General features: G+C 53.0%; 1 protein-coding gene across 1 annotated transcript in view; it reads left to right on the forward strand.

The window, feature by feature from the left end:
• Positions 1 to 12,265, forward strand: part of Cpne5 (copine 5) — an 84,277-nt gene that overhangs the window by 51,331 nt on the left and 20,681 nt on the right. The window contains exons 10-11 of the mRNA XM_051153423.1: positions 1,413 to 1,516; positions 8,058 to 8,162. Of these exons, the coding sequence (XP_051009380.1) occupies positions 1,413 to 1,516; positions 8,058 to 8,162 (209 nt within the window). The remainder of the gene's footprint in view (positions 1 to 1,412; positions 1,517 to 8,057; positions 8,163 to 12,265) is intronic.

A 12,265-nucleotide genomic window follows, 5' to 3' on the forward strand; every position in this document is an offset into this window, starting at 1 on the left:
TAAAGGCGTGCGCCACCACGCCCGGTTCAATTGCCATTTTCATAGACAAGTGACAGTTGGGAACCATTGACAACTTTATATACTTCCACCCCAAAGCAGGTGACACTGCAAATGGTAGCCCCAGTTTTTCCTGTTCTAGTGCTGGGGGTGAGTGAGCTCAGAACCTTGTGTGTGTCGGGCCAACACTCACTCGTGAGCCATACTCCCGCCTTCTTTACTTGATCTAAGCCTCCTGCCCCCTTCCTGGCCTCACGAGGCCCTCAGAAGGTTCTTCAAAAGGCAACTAAAGCCTTTGCCTCAGGCCTCGGCTGTTGGGCTGTTTTCAGCGTGTGCTTGCTTAGGGTCAGCCTGAGTGTGGCGTGAGAGGCTCCTGTGTCCCCTCAGGTAAGAGTGTCACAAGGCCCTGTGGAGCCAGGCCTGGGCCTCTGGTCTCCCTTCAGGGCCTGTCCCCACGGCTCTCCCGAGCAGACTTTGGTCCTCTGAAGCCACTGTGGGGAAGACACCAGGGCCAGCTTTGCAGTTACTCGGGTCCCCACGCTTATCCCAGGGTCTGGGTAATTTACTAATTCTTTTTGTACAAAAGCATCCCATTCACACTTTGCTCTGGGTCCCCCTCCCCCACCCCCAGCCCCCGGTTTGTGTGGCCACTAGGACCCCAGGCCTCTCTGTTGTCTGCGTGCTGGCGTGTGGCACAGTGGGCCTTCCCTTTGGCAAAGGCTGGGCTTGGAACTTTGAGTCCCCCCTATCCTGGGGCCTTCCGCTAAAGCCCCGAAGTCTAACTGTTTGGGCTGAACCTTGTGCAGATGGGCTAACCTCCACTAACTGCACCCCCCCCCAGATGGGTGTTTCTCATGTGGAGCTTGGAAGAGTGAAGGGTCCAGATGGCACCTGGCCTCTAGGGAATGCTTGGTCAGGCCTCCATCCCCTTGTTCTAGAACAGAAACCCTGGGGCTTTCTAGAAGCTTCAAGATCCTGGCCCCCCACAAGGACTGACACCAGATGATCTTGTGTAGCCAAGGCTAGCCCGGAACTGACTATGTAGCTCAGTGTAGCCTAGAACTCCCTGTCTTCCTGCCTCAGACTCCCAAGAGCTGGCATTACGAGCTTGTGCCTCCGCACCCTGCTAAAGCCAGCCTGCCATAAAGAAAGCAGGGACGTGAGTCTGGTGAGAGGCAGTGTGCCATCCTGTCCCTCGGGGTGCATCAAGGGTGCCCTAGGCCACATAGCTGGGAAGCAATGAAGCTGTCTCAGGTAAAGCTATGCTCCCAGTCGGCGTGCACGCATGGCTCGGGCCTCCTCCGCTGTCGTTCAGCCTCGTGGTGTCTGCCTCTGCTTCTCCGTCATCCAAAGAGAGGAAGGGCTAAGTCCCTGGAATCCCCCTGCCTCACCATCCTGTGCTCCCTCCTTTGCAGGATGTGGCCACAATGCAGTTCTGTGCCAACAAGCTGGACAAGAAAGATTTTTTCGGGAAATCCGACCCTTTCTTGGTGTTCTACAGGAGCAATGAGGATGGAACGTGAGTGCCCCCCTCTGCTCCCCCCCACCCAGGCATTGTACATCAGGAAGGGCTGAGAGGGCGTGGCCACCCCTGAGGCCCCTGCTGTAATGGCCGGTTCTGGCCTGCGGGGGGGGGGGGGGGGGCGAAACTTGTATCAGGGTTCACCTGAAAGAGGGAGTGGGGTTTGAAAGTAGGATATAGAGATGCAAGAAATAACGAATCAAGTCAGGACATTTCTGATCAAGATTCACTTTAATGCCGACTAGCAGGAACATATATAGAGCAAGGTCAATAGGATCTATTCTAATCCCACTCACCCTAGCCCCACCCCCCACCCGCCCACCCCGCAAGAATACAATAGCCTAAATCGCTCCCTGTGGAACTTCCTAGTTCTCTGAGTAGTTCCCTGTAAGAACCTCCTTGATCCTCTGGGTGGTTCCAAGTTGGGACTTCCCTACTTCTTTCGAAGGTAAATAGTCCAAGGATAACCTGGAACACAAGACCTCGTGAGGCAAAGGTCAGCAACTCGAAGGTCACAACATACAGCCTAAGCACAGGATTTCTGATATGGCAGAATTTGGCATGGCTTCCCACACTGTGTGGAGCTGATGCCCAGATAAAGCCAATGTAGGGACCAGGCATTGCCACTGGGAGGCTCCCAGCAGTGGCGGGTGCTGTGCATGCCTGGGGAGTGCCAAAACGCTACACTCTGCCCAGCCCAGCAGCCACTCCTCCCACAGGACTCAGAGCAGCCTCAAAGGTTCCAGGCCGTGCCCTGACCCTTCCCCACGGCCCCACACTCTAGCGTGCAGCTGGTCAGAGTGGAAAAACCCTAGTCCTCCTCCTCTCTCATTAAGTTATACAGAAGGGAAACATACACAGCCACTGGCCGATGTAGGTCAGCAACACAAACAGAAAAAGGCTGAAGATCTGAGAACCCGGGTCCCCCCCCCACCACCACCACCAACCAGCACTGTGACCCAGGGCAAGGTACTGCCCGTCTTCGGGCCTATTTTCTCATCTATGAAATGAAGCAATTGGATGAGGTGGCTCCATGGTCTCTTTAAGCAGCCCGGTTCTGGGATTCTATGTAAGGCTGCGGAAGTGATGAGGCCAGGAGGGTTAATTGGAGAAACTGAGCAAGGAAGAAAATGGGTCCTTGGGGTGGAGTGAATAGCAGAGCGCTTAACAGGCCCGGAGAGACAACCTTGTGTGGAGATAGAGCTCAGGGCATACTGTGTGTGTGTGTATGCGCGCACGCATGTGCACACAACTATGCCTGGGTGCCTATGCACTCATGAGTGTGTGTGTGTCTGTGTGGTGTGTGTGTTGGGGGCAGGGCAGCAGCAGTCAGGAGAGGTATATTTCGGTGCAAGAGAACTGATTTTTCAACCTGAACTACTGAACAGGAAATTAGGTGTGATCATTTGCATGACAAAGGGCTTCTTAGCAGGGCGCTTTAAATAATTCCTGTTGATGATTCTGAGTTGGCTTGGGGGCTTTGGGGGGGTAGGGGGGGCAGTGTGGTTTCAGGTTGTCCTAGAAGTCCGTGCACTGTCCCCTGTGGAGAGGCTGAGCCTATGAAGACGCCCCCTTAGGGCCCTTGGTGTGGCGGGCAGGAGCGGCACTAACAGGCTGTGTGGGAAGGATCTGGGGCTCATGACAGTGACCGACAGGGAGCGGGTGGGAGGTGCCCGAGCTGAACTGTGCGTGGGAGTGGAGCAAGGAGGGAGGAGGAGCTTCACGGGGCCCCTGGGGACCAGCACTAGGGGCCTTTTTCTGGTAGTAGGGCCAGAATGGCCAGAGCGCTGCCAGTGGTAAAGGAACTGCTCTGAAGGCTGTGGCCTTGGGAGTTATTTGGGGGTAGGGTTTCCTTCAGGTGTGACAGAGCCTCTTTTGGGGGAGACAGTCCTAACTGACTGAGGACCCCACAAGAGGTGGCTAGTACGGAAGTTCAGGCTTCCTTCAGACCACTTTAAGCTTCTAGTGCTCTTAAAGCTACAGAACAAAAATGTTAGGAGGTGTGATTGATTCAGATTATCATAGGTAAGATGGATTTGCTCCTTTAAAATGGAGGGGGAAAAAAGATTATATCTAGTCCAGGAGATCCTTTCAGGTGTCCTCAAGTTGCTACCATGCCCTGTGCGTAAAGTCAACTACAAACTAAAGCAGCCTGATCTAAGTAAGAATACAAAGGGAATGAATGAAGGTATGGATTACACCTCCAGAAAGAGAGCCAAGACCTGATGAGGTGCTTGCTGAGAGTGCAGGAAAAACAGATTGAATAGGCGAGGAAGGTGCTTATGAATACCAGATAAGGCAACTTGAGCATTTGTAGAAGGTTGGATTATAAGTGACATGCGAATTTCTGTCTTATTTGGTTAAGAGTACATTTGTACAGATAATTATGCTTTCTTTCTTCGATTTCGTTATCACATGATATAAGATCAGTTGAAATGAAGGGATATATTCTAAATTTTTAATGTGTTTCTGGTTGTACGAAGGATACTTATATCAAATTCAAGTTGGACATAATTATGATCTTGCTAATTACATAATGTTTTTGCTATTGTAAAAAAAAAAAAAAAAAAAGAGGTGGCTAGTACACTCCGCCACCCCACCCCACCCCCCTCCAAGACAGAGACTGAGCTGGAGACAGGTCACCATCCGAGGTGGGAGGAGAGGGGAGGAAAACACCACCAGTCAGGAGAGAACCAGGAACTTGAAGGATCTTCAGCCTGGAGGCAGGAAGTACCTCTGGCTGCTCTGGCTATCCTAAGGCTGTTCTGTCTTGTCTGGCTCCATGTTAGTGACAACCCAAGCTACCTGCTGGGCCCTGGCCTGGCATTGGTGGGCACATCAGAATAATTTTAGGTAGCCGTAACCCAACAGAACCTTCTGGAATTGTTGAATGCTCCCCACCAGAATGGTTGCTGTATCACTTCTCCATTAGCTGTGATGAAATATCCCAAAGAAAGCAACCTAAGGAAGGCTTCGCTTTGGCTCTCAGTAGGATGGCTCACAGTAGGAAGGCACATTGTCCTGGCGGGAGGTCAAGGCAGCAGAGCTAGAGACAGTTGGCCGAATTGCAGCTACAGTCAGGAATCAGAGGGATTGTGTTGATGCTCAGCTGCCATCTTCTGTGCATGCGTGTGCCTGTATATGTGTGTGCATGTGAGTGTGTTGAGTCAGAAGATAACTTTTGGGAGTAGGCCCTTCTCCTTCCATCATCTGGGTCCTAAGGGGTTAACTTGGATCATAAGATAGGCACCTTTACCCAGTAAGCCATTTCTTCAACTCTATGCATTGTTTTGTCTGTTCATTTGAGACAAGGTTTCTCTGTGTAAACCTTGACTGTCCTGGACTCACTTTGTAGACCAGGCTGGCCTCAAACTCACAGAGATCTGCCTGCCTCTGCCTCCTGATTGCTAGGATTAAAGGCGTGGGCCACCATCGCTGGCATTTTTTTTCTTTTCCTTTTTTTTTTTTGGTTTTTCGAGACAGGGTTTCTCTGTGTAGCCTTGGCCATCCTGGACTCACTTTGTAGAACAGGCTGGCCTCGAACTCACAGCGATTCTTTTCCTTTTTTGTTATTTGTTTTTTTTTTTTTTTTTTTTTTTTTTTTTTGTTTTTTTTTTTGTTTTTTTGAGACAGGGTTTCTCTGTGTAGCCTTGGCCATCCTGGACTCACTTTGTAGAACAGGCTGGCCTCGAACTCACAGCGATCTGCCTGCCTCTGCCTCCCGAGTGCTGGGATTAAAGGCATGCGCCACCACGCCCGGCTTGTTATTTGTTTTTTTGTTTTTTCCTAGCCATTCTTTTTATGCTCATATTGTCATCAAAGGAAATTCAGGGAAAGGCTTGCCTGGGGACACACAGCTGGCTCTGGGGCTGGGACTCACATCTGTCTGACAGATGGGTGACACTCTCCCGTGCCCCTGCTCCAACTGTGTGGTCGAAATGAACTGTCGACAGGGACCACTTGCCGTACTGGAGCCTCGCACCAGGCAAGTGCCGCAGGGGCTTCTGGAAAGCCTGTGTGTGGATCTGGCCGTGAGGACTACAAAGAGTTTAAAGGAAGCAGTTTTCCAGCTAGCACCTCCGGCAGAAGCAAGACCTCCCAGGGTCCAGGAACAGTGCGGAGGAGGACAGGGGGAGTGGGGAGGTGGGGGAGTGGAGGGGTGGGGGGGCAGGAGCTTAGGAGACCTGCTCCATCTCTTGGGCTGGGAAGGAAGACTAGTGGTCTGCGTGGGAGGATGGAAGCAGCTCGGTAAAGTCCATCCCTAAAGCCCAGGAGGTCTCCTAGTTCCTCACCCCCCCCTCCCCCTCCCCCTCCGCTCCTTGTCACTCTGTTACCCTCAGCCACCTGTCCCCAGCACCAGGCAGCAGGCCCTCCTGCCCCAGCCCCTCCTCCGGTTCTAGGGTTAGCTACAAGGTCTCCCACGTGGATCTCACGCTCCGGTGGGTGGGCGAGAAGGAGTATAGAAGAGAGACAGCTCAGCCTGGTGACGGGAATGACATTTTGACTTGAAAATTGCCAAAGAAGAAACAGCAGAGGCAGCGTGGGCTCGGGCGGGGCCCTGGCGCTTCCTGGCGACCTTTCCAAGCTTTGAGATCGCTGGGGTGGGTGCTGGGCGAGCCTTGCCCATCCAGGCTAGGCATGGCAAGATGCCATGTCAGGAACAGCAGAGAAGGCCCCTTCCACATGGCTAGGGAAGCAGGGTCTCGGATTCCAACGGGAGGGACTCGAGGGCTCTCAGGTGGCCCCAGGAGAGGGCTTTGCTTCCACTGGACTGAAATGCCCGTGAAAGCTAGGGAACCTCCGCCCCAAGATACACAGTTGCTGTTTGGCTCTCTATTTCTTGAGATCATACATCCTAGGCCCAGCTGGCCTGGAACTCACAGAGATTGGCCTTCCTGCTTCTGCCTTCCAAGTGCTGGGACCAAAGGTGCGAGCCACCACGCCTGGCAGCTCCTTTTTATTTTATTTTATTGAATTCCGCCCCCCCCCCCCCAAGCAGGCTCTTGGGCTGCTGTAGATAGAGCTCGGTGCTGTCAAGCATCTATCTACCAACTAGACATCCCTGGCCCTCATCAGTTCCTTTTAAATATGACTCGGGGCTAGAGAGATGGCTCAGCTATTCAGAGTGCCTGCTGGACAGCTCCCAGTCACCAGAGGCTCCAGATCCAACCTCCACTCTCCATAGGAAATTGCACAACTGTGGTGCATACAAACTCCCTCAGGCACAAACAAAATAATATAAATAAACAGATTTTTGTTTGTTTGTTTTAAGATTATTTCTTTATTATTATGTATACAATGTCCTGCCTGCATGTACACTGGAGGGGGCTGGAGAGGGTACCAGATCTCATTATAGATGGTTGTGAGCTACCCTGTGGTTGCTGGGAATTGAACTCAGGACCCCTAGAAGAGCAGTCAGTGCTCTTAACCGTTGAGCCATCTCTCCAGCCCCTGTTTGTTTGTTCTTTTGTTTGTTTGCTTTGAGACAGAGTTTCTCTCTATAGCCTTGGCTGTCCTAGACTTGCTTTTTAGACTTGGCTGGCCTTGAACTCACAGCAATCCACCTGCCTCTGCCTCCCGAGTGCTGGGATTAAAGGCTTGGGCCCCCAATACCCGGCTTGGTGTTTGGTTTTTGTTTGCTTGTTAATGGTTGATAACTAGGCATGGTGATAATGCTTCGATCCAGCAGAAAAGAGATGGCAGCAGGAAGATCAGGAGCTGTAAGTCCGTCCTGAGTTACACAAGGCCCTAGCACAAAGACAGAAGATGATTGAATAGCTACAAGGGCCAGTCATTGTCCTAGGCTGCGCCGGCCATCAAGCACGGGAGCACTTCTGTTCTTGCGGACCTTAAATTTTACTGACAGCTCATAACAGGATGAATAAGGAGAGAAACAGGCTGTGCCGCATGTTGACAGATGAGACAAGAAGGAAAAGCCTGGAAGGAGAGAGACGACGGGGTGTGTCAGAGGCAGGGCCTGTACATCTAAGGCACCCTGGAGGGGGGAACGGCCCAAAGAGAAAGGCTCGGGCAGACTTACAACAGGCCGTGCCCCCCCCCGCCCCGCCCTGAGGACGGTGGCTAGAACTCAGGTCCCTGGCACTCCCTACAGGAGGATGTCCCACTCCAGTCACAGCCCTGCTTAGTGTTATCATTAAAGATGAGATGGCACACAACAGATGTGAATATGGAGAGGTTTATTTGGGGAGAAGGGAAGTGGAGAGGGGTTGGGACCTGAATGAAGAGACAGAAAAGGGGGGGTTGCCCTTAGAGAAAGTGCAAGAGAAAGAGAGTGAGAGAGACACATAGGAGGTGGCTTTGTCCTTCTATCCTGGGGCCCTGGCATACACCTAGTGGCAGGCAGGTGATGATGTCAGAGGTTGCTAAGCAACCTAGGGGCAGGCCGCTTAGATGCCAACACTTCGTTCAGGAACTTCTCTTGTACTAGCCTGGCTGTGGCTGTTGAGGGTGGCTCCTCCTGCAATAGTCAGAGCAGGCTTCTGACCTGATGCCTTTCCCTCCAATTCTTCTTGGCCAGGTTCACCATCTGTCACAAGACCGAGGTCATGAAGAACACGCTCAACCCGGTGTGGCAGACCTTCTCCATCCCTGTGAGGGCCCTATGCAATGGGGACTATGACAGGTGAGATAAGGAGTGCTCCCCCATACTTCCTTTTTTTTTTTTTTTTTTTTTTTTTGAGACAGGCTTTCTCTGTGTAGCCTTGGCTGTCCTGGACTCCCTTTGTAGACCAGGCCGGCCTCGAACTCATATCAGTCCGCCTGCCTCTGCCTCCCGAGTGCTGGGATTGAAGGCGTGCGCCACCACACTCAGCTGTACACTTCCTTTTCTATCCAGTCAAACAGGGCCTGGGGAGGGGGGGGGGGGGGACTCGGGAGGGGCTGCTCTCAGACTGCCATGTCAGAGAGGGGATTGGAACCTCCTGGCCCCTCTGCCACCTCCCCATGTGTTTGTTTTTCCTTTGGCCTCACAGCCCCACCCCTGCTGCTTCCTGTCTGCTCTGTAAGGGCCATAGCATGGGTGTCCCTGACTGTTGGGGTCTGGAGCTGTTTATTGCCCTGGGAAGGGCAGATGGCAGCAGGGGTAAGGGATGGGGAAGTAGAGGCAGGAGGAGGGGGGTCTGTCTCCAGTAACCTCACTCTTGGCCAGTGGACTCTGGAGTCCAGATCTCAGGGAGATTCCCTGCCAGCCTGGTGGGCATGTGTGAGGGATGAGGGGGGAGGTGATGACAAAATGTATGACGTGTTCTTATCATACTGCATGAAAGCTGTCTTTCTCTCCCTCACCCCGAGTCGTGGGTCCCAGGGCCTGGGTACCACTCCTGACTGACACGCTCTGGCCTGTCTGTGTCTCAACTGTCCTTCCCTGCAAAATAAGCACAGAAGTCCCTGCTGCCCTCCCAAGGGCTGCTCCCACAGGGCCAGCAGGAGAGTGATAACATACCACAGTCAGCATTTTGTCTGCTCATTTCCGGAGGCCCCACCCCCACCCCGCCACGTGCTACATCTCGCTGGGAAGTCGGCTGGGAACAAATATGCCCACCTCACCCTCTAGCCCAGCTTCACAGAGCTCAAGCATTCGTGGAGGAGGCAGATATTAATACAGTAATCACACAGGGAAACAAGTCCATTACCCACTGCAGAAGGTGCTGGAGATAGCAGGGGTGCAGGCCAGATGGGTGCCACAAGATAGTATCGGTCTGCATGAAGTTGCCCAACCACTGGCTGAAGAAGTGGGGTATTTGCTGGCCGCTCCCACTGAAGCCCCAGGAAACAGACACCTTGGGGATACACTGGGATTCTGCACAGGGTTTCCAAGGGTATATACATGGGGGTGATGAGCAGATGGATGGCATCCTGGCACCTGTTTCAGGGACACTTATAGGCTGTCCCCTTGGCTGGGACAGTAACACGGCAGTCTGTACCCCAGGTATTCAGTGCTTTGTGCCCACCACCGAGTCCCTGACTTAAGTGGCATTTGAGGGCAGGTGGCTGTCTGTCTCTGTCTTTTGGGCACTTTTGGTCTGATACACATACAGGTTCTGGGGACAGCTAAGCAATTGTACAGAATGAACTGGGGAGCAAAGTGAATGGTGGGGGTCAGACAAACTCCTAGCTAGGTCCCAGGGCACCTGGAGCTGGGGAGGGGGCAGGACAGCATTAGATTCTAAAGAAGCCTGAGAACAACTGGGAGTTTGAGGGTGTGAGTTCTGGGCAAAGGGCTTGGAAGTGATGGGGTGGGGGTGGGGGGCGACAGGAGGCTCTCAGGCCCTTAGAACCTAGCTGTACCAGAGACACATAGGGAGAGGGACAGCAGTGACTGAGGCCTAGTCATCGTTGGTCCCCTGGAGGAGGCAAGTGTTTAGTGGGCAGCACAAACAGGCCCGAACCCAGCCCCATCTACCTCCGGGGTAGCTCGCTCTCCTCCTCCATGGCTGGGCACAAATTGCTTGTGACATGACGGGCAGCAGAGTTAATCCAGGGCACAGTGTGTCTGGCTGACTCTCACCCTGGGGCCTCCTTGCTCCCAGCGCCCGCTAAGGAGGTGCTGTGTCAGAAGAGGCCACTGTCCCTCCCCTGCAGGCCCTCCGGCAGGCTCAGACAGTGCAGGGCCTGCACCTGCCCAGCCAGGCTGCTGTGCTGGGTGCCCCGGGGCCCAGTGAACTCTCAGACAAGCTTACCTCTCAGGCTGCCCCCAAGCCAGAGAGGAGGAAGACAGGCTGTGCTTCGTAGCTGAGGGGTAAGGACCTTCCTGCATCCGACCCAGGCTGGCTCTAAAAATCTGTTCCTAATGGCCATGACATGGTGTGACAGGGCAGCTGTGAGGTATATCTGGAGAGGGGCTCAGAGAACTTTGGTTCAAAGGTGAGAGGCTTGAGCTTTGGGGGAACCTGAGATGGGGACACCCCAGAGAGGTGGTTTCAATCCTTAAAGCATTTCAAGGGCCTTTTGAGATTAATCTCAGGCGGTTCAGAGAGGAAAGGAACAGGGGATGGCAAGAAGGAAGGTCCAAAAGACCTTGATGTCTGGCTAGTTGGGGTAAACATAAGTGTGCTATGCTCTCACTTGGCACTCACCTTCACCGAGAGAGGTGCTGAGCAACGGGGAAGTGGCACAGGCTAGATTTTCTTTTCTTTCTTTCTTTCTTTCTTTTTTTTTTTTTTTTTTTTTTTTTTTTTTTTTTTTTTTTGGTTATGCAAGACAGGGTTTCTCTATGTTATCTTGGCGGTCCTGGACTTTGTAGACCAGGCTGGCCTCGAACTCGCAGCGATCTGCCTGCCTCTGGCCTCCAGAGTACTGGGATTAAAGGCATGCACCACCAAGCCCCGACTAAGGCTAGATTTTTTTTCTTTTTTCTTTTGGAGACAAGGTTTCTCTGTGTAGCCTTGGCTGTCCTGGACTAACTTTGTAGACCAGGCTGGCCTCGAACTTACAGTGCTGGGATTAAAGGCGTGCGCCACCATCGCCCGGCTTTTTTTCCTTTTTTCGAAACAGGGTTTCTCTGTGTAGCCTTAGCTGTCCTGGACTCGTTTTGTAGGCCAGGCTGGTCTCAAACGCCCAGTGATCTGCCTGCCTCTGCCTCCTGAGTGCTGGGATTAAAGGCGTGCACCACCACACCCGCCCGGCTTTGCCACTCACTCCTTGACTGGAACTATGGTGCAGAACACTCACCTGAGCTGGGAGTGCTCCATCACCCCCTCGGCTGGTTTCTGGGGGCCACTGGACATTGGGCAATGGTGTAGGGAGGGACTAGGCTCACTAACAAATGCTTCAAGTGTCACTGCAAGGGCTGCCCATGTCCATCCCCCTGCAGCCATGGCGGAAGCACATGGGCCTTTCCCTCACCACAGTTACTCTCAGTTATTTGAGATAGAGACAGCATTGAGGACCTACCAGCCCTAAGATCCTTTCTCCTTCCCTGAGCAGCCATTAGTACCACCATGGTCTAGAGGTGACTACAGTGCATATGCTATGGGCAGTACTCAGGGAGGGGCCTAGAGACATCATGTGCAACCCCACCCACCAGTCTCACTCTAATGTGGCTTTGTAGTTCCAGCCCTAGGGTGCCAGGGGCCTGGGACACTCACTCCTGGCCTTCACTCTGAGGATGCTCTGAGAACCCCTGCCCCCTTCCGTGTTTTTGTGAAATCAGGGAGCTGTTACCAGCACAGCCCATTCACAGAGGTGTTAGGTTGTCCTTGCCAGCTGGAAAGCGTAAGTGCCTTGTATCTGCCAGGCACCGTTTCCAGGAGCCAAGCACACAGCTGAGAGTACAACCATCTCTCACCCTGTGGAGTATGGAGGTCTAACAAACAATAGGATTGTCTGGAGATAAAGAAAAGGTTGAATAGCCTGGCTGTGGTGGCACACACCTTTAGTTCCAGCACTTGGGAGGCGGAGGCAGGAGGACTGCTATGAGTTCGAGGCCAGCCTGGTCTACAAAGTGAGTCTAGGACAGCCAAGGCTACACAGAGAAACTGCCTCGAAAAACGAAAGAAAGAAAGAAAAAAGGTTGAGTGTGCCAGACAGGGACAGAGAGCCACACATCAGTGCTGGCAGGGTAGCTGGAGTGACCAGAACGGTCCCACAGTTTACAGAGGAACAGAGTTCCCCAGGATCCCTGGGCTACTGTCTCCAGAGCGATACCCTTCGCTGCCCTCCTCGGCACCTCCCCTGGGACCCCAAGTTTTCAGCCTTTTTGTGCCAAATGGGATGTTGGTTTTATAG

The sequence above is a fragment of the Acomys russatus genome, chromosome 11 (assembly GCF_903995435.1).
Source record: "Acomys russatus chromosome 11, mAcoRus1.1, whole genome shotgun sequence".
NCBI lineage: Eukaryota > Metazoa > Chordata > Mammalia > Rodentia > Muridae > Acomys > Acomys russatus.